Raw genomic sequence first — 17,596 nt, forward strand, 5'->3', positions numbered from 1 at the left:
TAATTGCATGCTGCTATGCTCAACAGGAACAGAGTTTTTTCTGTTGGAGACCTAACAGAGGTCTTATCTTATGACTGCTGCTTTAACTTCAGAAAGAATGGAGACAAGCTCCATTTTCTCTCTCTCTCTTGGAATCATTTTTTATTTTTCAGAGAAAGCCAAGTGTAGATTGCTAGCCTTCTCTAACATCTACAGGACAGTAATTTTGATGCCTTTAATTAGTATGTGTGTGTGTGTGTGTTAATTGCTAATCCCACCCTGCTCTCATGCTTTTTGGCTAACAGGGCTGATTTAAAATACAGCCTCCCCCCAGCCCCCCCACTTCTCGCACACAGACCAGCACAGAGGCTGCTGTCTTATCTCCTGACAGCAGTCTGCTCCCCACCACCACCCTTCCAGCACTCATGAATGCAGGGAGACAGACAGCCATATTTTTTAGCTCAAAAATCATCATCTTTATTGAGGTGGTAGAGACTTCAGAAATGTTTTATAATCTTTTTCTTGTATCACATTATTCACAAAAAAATACAGTTCCATATCTCCCGGCCTCAAAATATTGTCCAGAACATTCCGTGGATTATCAGAAGTATACAGTTTAGTAAAAATAATTAAAGATTCGTGGACTATTTCCTCGGTCAGAACCAGACATTTTACTGCAAACCCTAAACACACAAGTAGGTGAAAAAATAATTTAAGACACAATTTAGAACAGAGTTTCTTAATAAATGTAGCAATTTGATTCTCAGAGTATCGTAAGCAGTCATGCCCTTCTTGACCCGGGGCACGAATGCTGCAGCCCGAACAGGCGTCCCTGGCGTAAGACCTCAGGCAATAATTCATAATTCCATAGATAACAACTCTCACAAGTTTTTTCATAGCCCCTCTACGCCTCGCTGGGGCAATATAAGGTTCTTCATTGATATTCAGACCCAAGAATTTCTGCATTGCTTCACGAGAAGGCTTCAGACTTTTCAAAAGGGCTGAATTCTAAAGGGAGAAAAGAAAAGACTATTAGTTTAATGTCCTTTTTCACACACACACACAACCTCAAAACCTAGCCTGTAAAATATATTTACCTGTGGCTCAGCTGCCATGGTTGCCAGGATCTCTTGCCATATTTCCCTTGTCTCAGCTTGTTCTTCAGCATAGGTTTTCACAGGAGGTCCTTCATCATCTGAACTGGTGCTAATATAGCGTTTTCTTGGCTTAGGTGTAGAATCTGGCTGATTTGTTGCCAAATTAGGGCTCTGAGGAGATTGCATCATCAAACCCACAAGCAAACAGTAGAATTGTTACCTTTATGCAAAGAGGGGCTATGCTACAAGCCTTGTAGGATACTCCATGCAGCAGCAACACTATAAGCCTTGAACGGCTGGCTGGGAGCTCCTTCCTATTGGTCCTCACAGGTCAGGTGGGTAGGGCTCATGGTACAGGAGGCTCTGGGCATGCCTGGGCATGTTCTCTGGAGGGTTTACAACTCCTCGCTGCTGTGGTGATGTCATGCCCTTCCGTGGGAGGGGTTTGATGACAGCTTGCCCTTCAGTGGGTGGGGCTTGGTGACGTCTTGCCCTTACTAGGCTCTGACTTCACTTTGCCCATACTTCTTGCCCTTACTTAGTCTGTGGCTTTACTTGCCCTTACTTAGGCTCCTCCCAGGTATGTATATAATACTACTCTTGCAGTCCTCTTTAGTACTGGGTAGCCATTCCCCAGGTCATCAGTATCTAGCCAGCAATGACTCTCTTCCCTGGTAAACTGCCTTCCTGAAAGGGAACAGGCACCTTAGCTCTTTGCCTGCCCTTCCTCCTACAGCTCTGACTCCATCTTCAGCCTTCTTCCTAAGACTTCCGTCCCATGCAGTATCTTCCACCCAATCTGCCTGAAACCCCCATCACAGGCCCTTAAATGTGTGTGTGTGAGAGAAAGAGAGTGATGTGCACACACTGCTTTGATAGTGCTGCCCAGAACAAAACTCTTTCTGCTCACTGATGGTACAAATTAGAGGGAACACTGGTGGGAGGGCAGGCATCTCATAGAAACTGGTGGGGAGAGAGAACTTACAACAGTGCTATTGTAGGACTGAAGGGAAGATTATCAAGTGACTTATAGAGTGAATTAAGATGCCATCCACTTCAGTTTCTAACTATCCTGCAGGAACTGAGCTACATAGGAACACATATATCCAAACTATTTTATTAGCATAGAATTGTGCTTTCTTAATAGTTACAAGTGATACTTCATTTGAAGTATTTATAGTCACCTATAAGTAACAGAGCCAGCGTGGTGTAGTGGTTAGAGTGCTGGACTAGGACCGGGGAGATCCAAGTTCAAATCCCCATTCAGCCATGATACTAGCTGGGTGACTCTGGGCCAGTCACTTCTCTCTCAGCCTAACCTACTTCACAGGGTTGTTGTGAAAGAGAAACTTAAGTATGTAGTACACCGCTCTTGGCTCCTTGGAGGAAGAGCAGGATATAAAATGTAAATAACAACAACAACAAAAACAGAGTTTAGATATCAACAGTTAACAGAAAAAAATTAATTATTAAATGAAAGAAAAAAAGTTCTGTGAAACCCACCCATTCTGCTGAAAACCTGGTGCCCTCCCCACATACATTCCCCCACCCTCTCAGTGCCCCTAGTCCAGCCCTGGTCCCTCCGCTCCAACCCAATTGCGTGCTGCTGCTGCTGCTGCTGCTGTTACTGTGCATCACGTGGACCTGCCTGGCACCTGCGTGCAGCATCCCAACCATCTCCCGCTGGCGCCTCCTTCGTCCTCCTGCGCTCCAGACACTGGGCTTGCTCTGATTGCCCTCTGAGCTTGTTGCGGGCATTTGGGGGGAAAGGTTTAAACAACAAGCAGCAGCAACCAGCCAAACCAATTCTCTAGCCTGTGTTGTTTTCCTGCTTGCTCGTCCGACCGTTCCCCTTTCCCTGCTCTTGAGGGAGGACGGAGCTGCCTGAGCACATCATATCAGACAGGGTGAAAAGCTGTGGAGGAGCTGCGCCCTGAAAGGAGTGGAAAACAGGTTCCCCTTTCCCTGCTCTTGAGGGAGGAGCTGCCTGCCTCAGCATATTATATCAGCGTAAACAATTAGCAGTCTGACATTTACTCAACTAAGTTTACTTCAGCTAAGGTTGAAACCTTAGTATATTTATCCCAACCTGATCAATTTGTTTGATTTCCTGGCTGTCCATGGTATCCTCAAATGTCTTCTCCAGGACCAAAGTTCAAAAGTGTCGATGCTTTTTCTATCTTGCTTCTTCAAAGTCCATATATATTATATACATAATTATATTATATACAATGTTATATACATAATTACATAAAATCTTTGTGTATTAAATTTTGAATACACACTAATTGTATTTTGAATTTTTATTTTTCACGATAACTAAGGGCGCTCAACAGAATGTTGTATCTGGGTGCCAGATCCCCTAGAGCCGACCCTGCCGCTTCCCTTCCCAAACCGGGTATCACTGATCGTGAGACCCGGCTAATCCGGGGGCAAAAGTGAACATGGGGTTTTTTGAATTGAAGTAGGTGGAGAAGTTAGGCAAGCTTTGTTAGGTCCAGACGCTGGCGTAGATGTCCTGAATTTTGAGCCAAAAATAGGAGTTAGAGGCGAGCCCAGACTAGTGAAGTCTTATGAGGATACACAGGAGCACCTGTATGCTGTTGGGAAGGTACCTACCTCTCTGGCTCACTGGAGCACAGAGGCAGATTTCCTTGGGAGTCCTGACGCAGGCATGCAGGCCCTGGCCAGGAAAGCAGAAAAAGAAGCATTCCATTTAGTGAGGGCTTGGAGCAGAAAATGGATCAGCCTGAGAATCGCGGGGGAGTCCGTGGGATCTCAGAACTGACAGCTGCCGAAGAAATCTTTCGGGAGGCTCAAGTGGCAGGAATGGGGCAAGCGTCTAAGTAGCACCCTGTTTCAGTACAGGTAGAAGTAGAGGAGCAGTACCCAGTTTTGGTACAGGCAGGGGTAGGAACAGCCCTTGTCACTGAGACAGGCAGAGGTAGACCCTGCCATTGAGCAATTGAAGCTGTGCAGGACAGAGTATCTGCCTGTACTGGATAGATTGGAATTGGTTCAATTGAATACCCCTGTAGAAAGCAGCCATTTGAGAAACACAAAGGTGCAGATAGAACCCCTTAGAAACAGTCAGAATATGCTTAGCCCAAGAGAGCTATGCCAGAGAAATGAAGTCACTGAATTAGCAGAGCAAGGAAGCAAATCAGAAAGAGAGAATTGTGAAGGAAATGACTGTAGTGGGAAGCAGAAGAGACCTTTTGATCCAGGAGGGCTTAGACGGGAGAGTTTCATTTATCTTTGACTGTCTGGACATTTGTTACAGATGAACACAGCCCATCTTCTGTTGTGACCTTCTTAGCAGACCCAAACCAGTAGACACCCAGTGGAATTACTGAGGCTTACCAACCTGTAGTTCAAAAAAATTTTTTTTTTGCAGTAAGTACAAGCTGAGGGCTTGGAAGAGCTGTAGAACTGAACTTTTTGGAACAGCCAGACTGTGATGGAGACTGGAAGGAAAAGCAGGGAAGGCAGGCTCAATCAGTTTAGTTTTATAAACACCGGCAGTCATTCAAAACTTTTGCAGCAAAAGCAGAAGCAGATTTGAGCAGAAGCTGTAAAAGTTGTTGCTTGGAGCAAAGGGGTGCTGATAAAATAGAGGAGGCATCCTGCCTTCCCTCAGAGAAACATTTATGATCTCTACCAGGCTTTCATCAACAACCCCTCTGCCAGATAGTATAAGCCATGTTGGGCAAGGGTCAAGAGAACAGGTGGTAGGCCGCACCGTTCCAAGCAGCTTGTCCGCAACCTCAGGACTCACAAACTGGAACCGATCCAACCAAACCACACAAGAGGAGTCACTGGACACCTCCACATCAGTCACTGAAGTAATTGTGGAGTCTAAGTCAGCCTGAATACAAGAGATTTCCCCTACAAAGAACTCATTAAACGCAACACAGTGGGTAATCGATGGTTACAGATTCTGATTCAAGGGAGAAGGTGCACATACTAGCCCTCTCACAACTTCCACAGGAATGCTGGTAAGAGATATATTATTAGACCACAGCCACTCCACCTCACCGCCCATGGTCCTCACCCTCTCCTCAACAGAGTACCCTGGAGGGAGAAGCTGGGACCAGACCGGACCACCAGCCTCCCCCAAACAGGTCTCCATAATTCATACCAGGTCGGTGCCTTCATCCAAAAGCAAATTGTGGATGGTTTCTGATTTGTTCTGGTACGACCTGGCATTACAAAGGAGCAAGGTGAGGTTCCAAGGGTAGTTGGCACTGCTCCCCAAGGTCGAAGAGCTGGCAAGACAGCTGGAAAGAGAAACAGCTATTTGATTTCCAATTCCCCTTCCCCTGTAATGACCCGCTGACCTGCCAAATCTTCTTCATCTGTTCCCCGCCACCACCAGAATTGCCACCACACAATCAGTGGGTACACGCCCTGTCTCTCCATCTCCAGATGCCTAGCCTAGCCACATTATAAACTGGTCTAATTAAAACAATCCACCCAGGACTACAGGTAATTAAAACAGATGTTGCACTATTAAATACCCACCCACATGTGATTTCTTGGGTCATCATTTCTTGGCCTTCGCCCTGAAGTGGCTCCCCAAAAGGGGCAACCTCCTTTGGTGTCGCCCTTTTGGTGATGACCCCACCAGGTGGCGTGTCCCCTGCAGAGCAGCCACAGCCAGAGGCTACAATCCCACAGGTCAAACAAGGGGCTGGCAGATGGTCTCACCCTCTCCTGCAGACAGGCACACAAACAGCAGCAGCTACAGAGAGCCAACATCAGCCTCTGACACTGAGGGCTGTCTGGGAAGCAGGTGGTCTCTCCTTCTGCTGCAGGGCTTCTGGTAGACTGAGGCCAGAAGCAACGTCCCCTTATAGGGCCAGAGATAGCCACTCTGGTCAGATCTTAAGGCAGGGACTGCTGAGTCACTCCTGGCCCTGATCCTGCACAAATCCCCTCTGCAGAGCAGTCACAGCTAGAGGCCACAATCCCACAGGTCTTCAAGATCTGCCTTCACTGGTCTTGCTACTGGCTGTTTGTTAGCCTCACTACTACTCCATGACTAGAATACAAGTAACTAAAGCATCATTCAAAAGCTGGCCTAGATCAATGAATGGGTTGACCAAAAACACCACATCCCTCCAAATAAAAAGAGAAGTCCCATTACCAGTAGTATTACCACTACTACAGTACAGCAGCAGTATTACCACCAGCAGCAGTATTACCACTAGGTGCAACATAGTCCCAGACAGCCCCCAGTGTGAGAAGTAGGGATGTGCAAACTGGTTCGACCGGTCGGGGTCGAACCAAACCACCCCCTGTTCGGTCCGACCCCGAACCGGCCCCGGACCAAACAACCCCCCACAGTTCGGGTGGTTTGCGAATTTATTTATCTTTTTTTAAAAAATTAAAAACATTTTTTTACCTTCTCCCCTACGGGGGGTGTTCCTTGGGGTGGCGGGGTGTGTGTGGAGGTTCCCCCTCCCCCCGCCGGCCTTCATTGCCAGTGCCAGTGGCCCGTGCGGGCTTTCAAACTTTGGCGCAGCGGCCATTTTGGGCGCTGCTGCGCCTGCGCAATTCGCTTCTCTGACTCTAGTATGAGAGGCATGGCATGAAACACACACAGTAGTACTACAGTACTTATCCAAATAGCGGCGCTGCTGGAGAACCAGTCCTTAGTAGTAAACTCGCTCCTCACTGGGGCTTGTCCCGGTAGGAGCTTGCAGCCTTGAGGTGGGGGTGGGGGAGAAGGAGCACTACTTGACTTGAATGAAAGTGACAGGTCCGATTACTCTGCATCCGGTTGGGCAAGCAAGATGTCAAACGGCAGAGAGGGGATCCCCAGACCATTCCCTCCCCCATTTCCCGCAGATTTTGCAAACCAACGAATTCTCCTTTTTAGATTGCACAGGAAGGTTGTCCCTTTTTAGTCCGAGAATCTTCTGGGGCTGATCAGCTTGCTAAGTTGCTATTATCTCTTTCTCATCCCCCACTCTCAAGCCCGTAATGACCTCCTTCTGCCTTGGTCAGTGTGATGCCCGTTGCCGCCTCCATTGCCCATCGCTGCCTTGTTCTTCCCATCCTTTCTCCGTTGCTCTACTCTACCCCCTCCCAGCCCCCATGCCTATCACAACAGCCCCAGTTCATTCTCCGTCCTTTTGCCCATTCTCCTTTGCTTTCTCCCACCCCCCACCCCCGCCGCCCACCTCCTTCTGCCTTGGTCAGCCTAACGCCCATCACCGCCTCCTTCTTCCCATCTCATCCCCCACTATCAAGCCTGTAAGACCTCTGAGATCAGTGGAGTCTTCCTCCTGGTCAACATTGCTAAGTTGTTTCCTTGGGGCACACGGTTTTGAGAAAAGTGGTTTAAGGATCGCAGGCTCCCCCCCACCTCCATCTGACACCTATTGAAATATAGTTGAGTGAAATGAATTGTGTGCAGCTAATTCTAGGCACTTTCGTTCAGAAGTAAGTCTCATTGATTTAAGCAAAGCATATATTATTTCCCACCACCCGCGCTTTTGAAGCTGCTTTACCTGCAAGTCTCAAAATCATTCTCAAGCTAAAGAAACAGACTGAGCACTGACCAAACAACCACCAGCCTGCTGCATCAGCCGAAATGCAGAGCCCTGAGAATGGAGGCAGGCAAGGCTCTTTGAATGGACTGAAGAGAGAAAAAAAGAGGAGAGAATATAATCCTTTCTTTCCCAAATTTCCAAGCCAACTGATTTGATCGCCAGCCACTAGACTCGTATACCACCTGAATCCTAGTCCTTAGACACAGCACAGGGGCCATTTGGGACACAGAATTGCCATTCAGGCGTCCCCTCAGCAGATGTTGAGAAGTTCTTTATTCCTGTCCTATTTCAAAGAACCATCGTACCATGCAAACACAAGCACACACATTCCGGGGGTTGTGGGGAGATTCTTGTACCTCCAGCCTTTTATCCCAGCCTTCCTCTCAGGAGATCACGGGATGATGTCTAGAGTTCTCTCCCTTCCCTCCTTGGAAGACATATGATATCTTTTCAAACTGTTTCCAAGTTTAAAATGCTCAAAAGTCTTCTTCAAGAACATTTCGGGACATCCTGTGGCAGGGAAAGGGGAACCTGTTTTCCACTCCTTTCAGGGCGCAGCTCCTCCACAGCTTTTCACCCTGTCTGATATGATGTGCTCAGGCAGCTCCGTCCTCCCTCAAGAGCAGGGAAAGGGGAACGGTCGGACGAGCACGCAGGAAAACAACACAGGCTAGAGAATTGGTTTGGCTGGTTGCTGCTGCTTGTTGTTTAAACCTTTCCCTCCAAATGCCCGCAACAAGCTCAGAGGGCAATCAGAGCAAGCCCAGTGTCTGGAGCGCAGGAGGACGAAGGAGGCGCCAGCGGGAGATGGTTGGGATGCTGCACGCAGGTGCCAGGCAGGTCCACGTGATGCACAGTAACAGCAGCAGCAGCAGCAGCAGCAGCAGCAGCAGCAGCAGCAGCACGCAATTGGGTTGGAGCGGAGGGACCAGGGCTGGACTAGGGGCACTGAGAGGGTGGGGGAATGTATGTGGGGAGGGCACCAGGTTTTCAGCAGAATGGGTGGGTTTCACAGAACTTTTTTTCTTTCATTTAATATTTTTTTTTTCTGTTAACTGTTGATATCTAAACTCTGTTTTCTGTTTTTGTTGTTAAAACTGAGAGAGAAGTGACTGGCCCAGAGTCACCCAGCTAGTATCATGGCTGAATGGGGATTTGAACTTGGATCTCCCTGGTCCTAGTCCAGCACTCTAACCACTACACCACGCTGGCTCTGTTACTTATAGGTGACTATAAATACTTCAAATGAAGTATCACTTGTAACTATTAAGAAAGCACAATTCTATGCTAATAAAATAGTTTGGATATATGTGTTCCTATGTAGCTCAGTTCCTGCAGGATAGTTAGAAACTGAAGTGGATGGCATCTTAATTCACTCTATAAGTCACTTGATAATCTTCCCTTCAGTCCTACAATAGCACTGTTGTAAGTTCTCTCTCCCCACCAGTTTCTATGAGATGCCTGCCCTCCCACCAGTGTTCCCTCTAATTTGTACCATCAGTGAGCAGAAAGAGTTTTGTTCTGGGCAGCACTATCAAAGCAGTGTGTGCACATCACTCTCTTTCTCTCACACACACACATTTAAGGGCCTGTGATGGGGGTTTCAGGCAGATTGGGTGGAAGATACTGCATGGGACGGAAGTCTTAGGAAGAAGGCTGAAGATGGAGTCAGAGCTGTAGGAGGAAGGGCAGGCAAAGAGCTAAGGTGCCTGTTCCCTTTCAGGAAGGCAGTTTACCAGGGAAGAGAGTCATTGCTGGCTAGATACTGATGACCTGGGGAATGGCTACCCAGTACTAAAGAGGACTGCAAGAATTCAAGCAAACCATCAGGGAACAGCAGCCAAGCCTGTTTGAAAAATTCAAAGCTGAAGAATCCATCCCAGCTGTCAGAAGGCAGGCCTGGCTTAGAACCGTCCAAGGCCTGTGGCATTTAAAGGGATAGCACACCTTTGTCATCAGCTTTTGTCATTGCCACTTGAAAGGACAATTAGGGGGAACTGCTGGAAATGTCAGTTACAGATTCAAACTGATACAATAGGAGGAGAGCTGGTCTTGTGCTGACAAGCATGACTTGTCCCCTTAGCTAAGTAGGCTCCACCCTGGTTGCATATGAATGGGACACTTGATCTGTGAGCACGGAAGAGATTCCCCTCAGGCGATGAATCTGCTCTGATATCTAAAATGTGGTTTTCTAAGACTTTCTGAATATGATTACCATAGCAAGTTTCAAGCAGTTCCTCATGATTGACATTAGTATAGCACAATGCAAAAACAACTCCAAGGCAGGATGGGGTAAATGTCCCTTCTCCTCAGGCCTTGACTACAGAATTCCATTTGGGTACTATAGTTCAGTAAAATCAAAAGCTTACATCCTAGTTTCCTGAAAACCAGCAATTTTAGACACAGGCCTGAGTTAGGCTTTTTGGGCCTGCAGAGCTGCTGGTGGTCCCAATCCCAGGGTGCCCACCACACTTGTCTAAGGGAGGCAATTATTGGACCACTTCTGAAGAAGCCTGCCTTGGATCCCTCAGAGTTGAGCAACTACAGGCCTGTCTTCAAACTGTCTTCAACGTGGCTGGGCAAGGTAATTGAGAGGGTGGTGGCCTCCCAGCTCCAGACATTCTTGGAAGAAACTGATTATCTCGACCCATTTCAGACTGGTTTTTGGGCGGGCTATGGGGTGGAGACTGCCTTGGTTGGCCTGATGGATGATCTCCAATTGGGAATTGACAGAGGAAGTGTGACTCTATTGGTCCTTTTGGACCTCTTGGAGGTTTTCTATACTATCGACCATAGGATCCTTCTGGAGCATCTGAGGGGGTTGGGAGTGGGAGGTGCTGCTTTGCAGTGGTTCCGCTCCTACCTCTCGGGTATGTTCCAGATGGTGTTCCTTGGAGACTGTTGTTCTACAAAATCTGAACTTTTGTATGGTGTCCCTCAGGGCTCTGTATTGTCTCTGATGTTGTTGAACATGAAACTGCTTTGGTTCTACTAGTCCTCTCATTTTTGGGGAGTTCTTTCCTCTCTTTTGAAGTCAGCTGTGACTACATTGGCTGGCTTGCTGGTACCCTTTTGAGAACTCATATACTACAATGTATCCTGTGTTAGTGAAAACTACGGAGTCACAGGTTTTATTAAATGCTTTGTTTATTAAGATATTGTGCAGCTACAGTTCAAGTCAGGAAAAAGAAACAACAAAGAGTTTCACGTAATTCAAGGAAAATCTAGAGTCTCACAGGCTACATAGAAAGATGTTCACTGTCCACGTTTTGCTCTTTAAAAAGGAACAGCCAAACTATACGACGACTATATGTATTTTTCAGCTATATGACAATTTTAGGCAATGAAATGCAGTAGAATCTATAGAAATGAATTTTAATTTATTCAGGTAGGCTGTATCATGAAACAACATGAGGATATGTGACAGGCAGGAAATTCTAGAGGAGATGACATTTTCCTGCCTCCAGGCTCCATCTCTAGGTGCCATTTAAAAAAAAGATTTTCAGAGAACAGGGGAAGTTTTAGACTTTTCACTTCAGATGTTATCCTGTCCAGATCTAGCACTGTGTTTGTTACCTCTGATCTGAAAGGAAGGCATGCTTTTTTCACTAGAGAAGAAAGTCACGTTTTGAGAGTATCCCCAATAATAATGTAAATATTCACGCATCAAAACTGATTTTACAACATTTCATATTTCATTGCAATTGATTGAGGGTGGCCATATCCCCAAAGGAACTGGGCACCAGCCCCTTTAAGAAACCCACAGAAGGAAGAAGTGTAGCTTTCCCCATCACTGTACTGCAGGGATGCGCAAGGCGGCACCTCCTGGACGTTGCCCTCTTTTTGTAGATCTGAAAGGGACAGAGGCTCTCTCAGTATTTACTTGGCTGCAATGTGAAGACCTGGATTCTTCTTCAAGAGCTGGGACAATGTCCAGAACTAAAGCAGAAGGCTGCTCTTTAGACAAGGTGACCTGACATAAAATGGCAGGAGAAGGAAACTGCAGACAAGTAAGGCCAAAATCCTTTCAAACATCATAGTCGTATTGCATAGTCGACCCACCACCGAATATTAGGTTTCTTTGACCAAATCTATGTAATAATTAGCATTTCAGAGCAGGAATCAAAGAGCAGGAGGAATGAAAAAGATGTTTTTAAAAAGCATTTTCCATATTCATTTTCCATTGATTTCATTGCACAAATCCACCCCCCCCCCTTATTCTGGCTTAGAGTATCTACCAAAGGCAACAATGCTTTGGGTACAATTGTGCAGAACATAGTAGAGGAAAGGATGGTCAGCCACAACGTGCACAGGTTGCCGATGACACCTGTCCCTAGGGCCGTGTGGTGCCTCTGGTTCCTCACCACCCTCCTCATTGATCTCAATGAAAGTATCGTGGATGAGGTGAGTCAGAGCCACATATTCTGTTGTTGTTGCTCCAGAGAAATCAGCATATTCAGGGTCAGACAGACCTGGCAGATCTAAGTATTTGTTGGCATCGAAGATCTTCTCTGAGCTGAATTTGGGAATGGCCACCTCCACCTCTTCGGGCTTCAGATCATAGGACCAGTCAAGCAGTTTCTCGTGGGAAAGGCCATCTTCCAGCTAGAGGGACAAACCAAACGTGCAGTGATCCAATTTCAACCCAAGAAGACTCAAAACTCAGACATCATCACAGAGCAAATGTGGATAAACTCATGCAAAGTTGGCAAAGACAGGCATCATGTATATTATATTTATTCTGTATATATTTTTATATAGCATAAAAATACAAGTACATATCTATTTTATATATTTACCTGTTGAAGAGATTCACGACTGCAGTCTGTTGGTAGCAGTATGAAGAAGCTCAGTTCATTGTCTCTGTAGGGAATCTCAAGCACCTGTACCTGCACGTTGCCGAACTCAATGGTTCCAAAGTTGTAAACCCCCTTCCTGTGCATCAGCTGCACTGTGAAGATATCATCCTAAGGGGGGGATGGGGGGGATGCAAAGATGTAAAAGTGAGAATCCATTCTCCCACCTTTTGAAATCATGCCTGAAAGTCATAAGGGAGTTCTTGGTCTAGTTCCAGTCCTGCTTCCATTGGAAGCAGTTTGCTATTTGGTCACTGCCAACTTGACTTCATGCCACAATGGTGACATTCAGAACCAAGTTACCATTGCTGTACGAAAGGCAGCACAATCTATCAGGCATGTCTTTTGCAGAAGCCCAATTGAAAGGAATAGGATGTGCAGAACGTGAGGAAAGATCGGAGATCTGGTATTTATTCTGGATTAGGAGATTTGGAAGCAATATGATGGTGAAGATCTCCCCCCGAAAATTCCCATACAGGGATAGGTTCTCCTTATTGCACTCCACTTGACTTAATCATTCAGCATTCCTAGAAACTCCAAGTGAAAGAGCGGAAAGCAAAAACCCCACCCAGATTTCTCCTAACCTGGTTAGCAGTGAACCAACTTAAGTTAGCCATGCTTAGTTCTCATGGAAACAAATGGGAATAGTCAGTTGTGGCTAATGGATCTGAATGCGGCTTTAGCTGTATGAAGGCCATTGTCTTCAATCAGAAAGGTAGATTAGAATCATAGCCTTCTTTGCATCTAGCTATATCAGCTGACTTCATGAAGATGCCACTGGGACAACACCTTCCCTCACTTTTCCAAAACATGCCCGAACGTCACAGTGGAGCTTTTGATCCAATTCCTCTCCTTGGCTTTGCCAAATTCCTAGACCAACTGGAAACAATGTCTACATATAACACACCTCATCTGAGTCATGAGTATAAAATGGGGCTTCTTCCGTGAGTGCTTTGTCAAATTTCACATCCCATTCTCCTTTGAAATAGAGGGCATTCACCAGCAGCAGTTGAGTGAGACAATCAAAGCTGTCCTTGATGAGGAGCTCCTTGATTTTACCTTACAAAGAAAGGAAAGGGACACAATTCATTTTGCTTCATGAGATTTTGAACTCAGTTGTATTTCACTGTATTCTTCCAAAGGAAAAGTGAACATACGCCTCTTACAACAGTATGTCTGGAGAGAAAACTGAGCAGCTTGGGTAGATTAAGTACTCCCTCATACTTTATATCAATTTGGCATTCCTTTCCCAGAGCATAAGGAAATTATAGGCAGGAAACAATAGATTCTTGGGATCTTATAAAAATATATTTGTAGCAGAAATGACTTCATTGATAAGTGATCACCCCCATAACAATTGGTTCTCTGGGCTGATCACAGCACAATGGTTGCTCCAGCAAAACTGCGTTGGGTGTTGCTTTTTAGAACAAGTATTCATGGAGCAATGATTCGATATCTCACTGTCATAATTGACAGTGTTAATTGTTTTAATAGTTAGCCGACCAGAGACATATGTTTGGGTAGGATATAAATTTAATAAATATATTAATTAATTAATTAATTAATAAAGGTTTAACTAAAGCTCAGAAAGAAGCAGTCAGTTGATGGCCTGCTCCTACCTTGTGTCTGGCATTCAACCCACAAGTTGATCGATCTTCTCACTTCTTCTGGGGCATTATGAAAATCAGCTCCATCCACTGCTGTCAAGTACAGTTTCCGAGCAGAGTCAAGGAATTTCTGGGCAGTGGGAGAATAAATGTATCCATGTAACCAGAGATATAACAATAATGATACATAGATGCAATGCTAGATTATAAGGACACCAAAAAGTCTTTTCCAAACTGTTTCTGTCAGCCTTCTAAAAGTGAAGAGAAATGCAATTTGATGGACTTCCCTAGCATAAAGGAGGAACCACTGAAAAGGCATTTCAGTTATAGCCCTGTCTATGGATTCAAGAGCCATCTAATGGCGCAGTGGGAGAGTGGTTTGACTACCAAGCCAGAGGTTGCCGGTTCGAATCCCCACTGGTATGTTTCCCAGTCTATGGAAAACACCCATATCGGGCAGCAGCGATGTAGGAAGATGCTGAAAGGCATCATCTCCTTCCGCACAGGCAGATGCAATGGTAAACCCCTCCTGCATTCTACCAAAGACAACCACAGTGCTCTTTGGTCTCCAGGAGTCGACACCGACTTGACAGCACATTTTTCGTTTACCTCTTTGAATTCAAGATTTTTCCTGTGAGTTGCTCTGTAAAACAAGCACTATGGACTGCAAACTAAACTCTAATAAATATCCCTCCCTCTTCCTTTTAGTGAACTGGAAATGAGATACAGCTTGTATGATGGCAGTAGAAGATTAAGCCGCTTATACTGCAATTGAGCTGTCGATGCTTTCAGTTCACACAATGAGTGGGTCATACCTGGATGAAGGCAACGTCATAGTCTCCATAGAGCTTGTTGGCAAAGCTCAGCACATAGTTGGTTCTGGGTTTGTTAAGAGCCTCGAGGATTTTGCTGAAGGCGGTATGGACCCCTTCTGGCTTCTCACACTCATAGCAGGGAACATTCTGATAATGAAAAGGCAAGTTAATTCTAAGGGCACTTGGCCAAGAATATCTAAAAGATAAATTGATGATCCAAGGACACCTAACTGAGCTTCATAGGCGACAGAGATAAATCCATTGGCCTAGAAATGAGCAGTTGCACAGGAAAACAAAAGGAAGCCTCCTCCTCCTTCTTCTGTTACAGACCAGCTCTTGTATCACCACCCTGTTTGTTCCACCTTTGATTGTCATTTCCCAGTACTAATGCTTTTCCTGGACCTGCTAAACCAGCCTTACTAGTACCACCCATCATCACACAGACAGCAATCCCTTAATTATGTCATAGTCTAGGAAAATGGAATTGACCTTGTGGGTCAAACTGTTCTTTTGTAATAAGCTACAGCTACGCTTAATTTATGCTTGTTATTGTATTTATTTTAACCAATAGAAATGCATTTATTGATATAATGGGATGGCTAACAAAAGTTCTCACAAGAAATAAAGCCCATAGATTAATACAAAACACATATAAATAAGAATCCCATTGAACCCAACTTAATGGTTTTAAGGGTTTTGTGAAAGCAACCTTAATGATTCATTAATAAAGGAGCTCATAGAAACATATTTGGGAATTGTATAAGATGCACAGAAATATACTGGTAGTCTCAAACAGGAGCATTAAGAAGCTACTTTATGTTAAATTTAATAGACAAATAGCCTTGCATTTGCAAAAACACGGATCTTGTTTAAGCTCTGGTAGAATGTACAGTCAACATTTGGCATGTCAGATGCAAAAATGGTTTAAACCTAGTTATTGGGGGCAGATACTTTGCTATACCAGCTCTGTGATGCTTCTCTGACCATGGTAGAACCATGCTTGAATAAAGATTTTGAGAGAAACTATGGATTTCAATTTTCCTCTCCTGCTTCTCATTGGATATTAAGGATAGTTCTGTTAAGCACATTTAGCAATAGCTCCTAAACATCAACGCTAATCAAACTACATCAAACAACGTACTCTTTCAGGACGAGGAGGTTCCTCAGGCTCTGGGCAAGGACGTCGAGGAGCTTGTTTGCTATCACAAGGCGGAGGAAATTTTTGTTGAGGATAGGCTGCTGGTTCAGGATACCATCTGGGTAAGGGATGGGCCTCATCACGGGGTACAGTTTCCGGATGTTGTCGTGGTCTGGGGCTTTCTGGTTCAGGATGGCATCTTGGTCCGGGATGGGGCTCATCATGGGGTTCCGGTTCAGGATCGCTTGCTGGCTCAGGACGGTGTCTTGGTCTGGTACTTTCTGAATCAGGACGGCGTCTTCGTTCGGGATGGCGCTCATCAAGGGATGCTGCTTCAGGATCATGTGCTGGTTCAGGATGGCGTCTTGGTCTGTGATGAGGATCATCATGGGGTGAAGATTCTGGATCATGTGCTGGTTCAGGACGGTGTTTTGATCTGGGGCTTTCTGGTTCAGGATAGCATCTTGGTCCGGGATGAGTCTCATCATGGGGTTCAGGTTCAGGATCGTGTGATGGTTCAGGATGGTGTCTTGGTCTGGGGCTTTCTGGTTCGGGACGACGTCTTGGTTCGGGATGGCGCTCATCATGGGGTGTTGCTTCAGGATCATCTGCTGGTTCAGGATGGCGTCTTGATCTTGGGCTTTCTGGTTCAGGACGGCTTCTTGGTCTGGTCAGGGGCTCATCATGGGTTGCTGGTTCAGGATCGTGTGCTGGTTCAGGACGGGGTCTTGGTCTGGGCCTTTCTGGTTCAGGACGGCGTCTTGGTTCGGGATGGCGCTCATCATGGGGTGTTGCTTCAGGATCATGTGCTGGTTCAGTACTGCGCCTTGATCTGGGCTTTTCTGTTTCAGGATGGCGTCTTGCTCCAGTACGGGGCTCATCATGGGGTTCAGGTTCAGGATCGCTTACTGGTTCAGGACGGTGTCTTGGTCTGGTGCTTTCTGATTCAGGACGGCGTCTTGGTTCGGGATGGCACTCATCATGGGGTGCTGCTTCAGGATCATGTGCTGGTTCAGGATGGCGTCTTGGTCTGGTGCTTTCTCTTTCAGAATGGCGTGTTGGTCCAGGATTGGTCTCATCATGGGGTCCAGGTTCAGGATGGCTTCCTGGTTCAGGATTGCGTCTTGATCTGGGGCTCTCTGGTTGAGGACGGCGTCTTGGTTCGGGATGGCGCTCATCATGGGTTGCTGTTTCAGGATCGTGTGCTGGTTCTGGACGGCCTCTTGATCTGGGATGAGGCTCATCATGGGGTTCAGTTTCAGGATCACGTGCTGGTTCAGGATGGCATCTTGGTCTGGGGCTTTCTCTTTCAGAATGGCGTCTTGGTCCAGGATTGGTCTCATCATGGGGTCCAGGTTCAGGATCGCTTCCTGGTTCAGGATTGCATCTTGATCTGGGGCTCTCTGGTTGAGGACGGCGTCTTGGTTCGGGATGGCGCTCATCATGGGTTGCTGTTTCAGGATCGTGTGCTGGTTCTGGACGGCGTCTTGATTTGGGATGAGGCTCATCATGGGGTTCGGTTTCAGGATCGCATGCTGGTTCAG

The 17,596-nt window shown here is 46.1% G+C and overlaps 1 protein-coding gene across 1 annotated transcript; it reads right to left on the reverse strand.

Annotated features, from left to right (window-relative positions):
- Positions 1 to 11,155: 11,155 nt before the first annotated feature.
- On the reverse strand, positions 11,156 to 16,636 carry LOC128323202 (leukocyte elastase inhibitor-like). The gene is made up of 6 exons (XM_053245924.1): positions 16,049 to 16,636; positions 14,915 to 15,061; positions 14,112 to 14,229; positions 13,400 to 13,551; positions 12,436 to 12,603; positions 11,156 to 12,241 (listed from the first exon to the last, which is right to left on the reverse strand). The coding sequence occupies exons 1-6, from the start codon at positions 16,634 to 16,636 to the stop codon at positions 11,852 to 11,854; spliced, it is 1,563 nt and encodes a 520-aa protein (XP_053101899.1). The 3' UTR covers positions 11,156 to 11,851.
- Positions 16,637 to 17,596: the final 960 nt, after the last annotated feature.

This window comes from Hemicordylus capensis, chromosome 4 (assembly GCF_027244095.1).
Source record: "Hemicordylus capensis ecotype Gifberg chromosome 4, rHemCap1.1.pri, whole genome shotgun sequence".
NCBI lineage: Eukaryota > Metazoa > Chordata > Lepidosauria > Squamata > Cordylidae > Hemicordylus > Hemicordylus capensis.

Bases quoted from the DNA above. Each gene is read 5' to 3' on its own strand.
- LOC128323202 (XM_053245924.1), bottom strand. From the start codon at position 16,636: ATGAGCGCCATCCCGAACCAAGACGTCGTCCCGAACCAGAAAGCCCCA. The intron at 15,062-16,048 runs GTTTGATGTAGT...TTTCATTATCAG, and splicing joins TCGTCCTGAAAGAGTACGTT to AATGTTCCCTGCTATGAGTG. The intron at 13,552-14,111 runs GTAGGAGCAGGC...TTTCTTTGTAAG, and splicing joins GGTTGAATGCCAGACACAAG to GTAAAATCAAGGAGCTCCTC.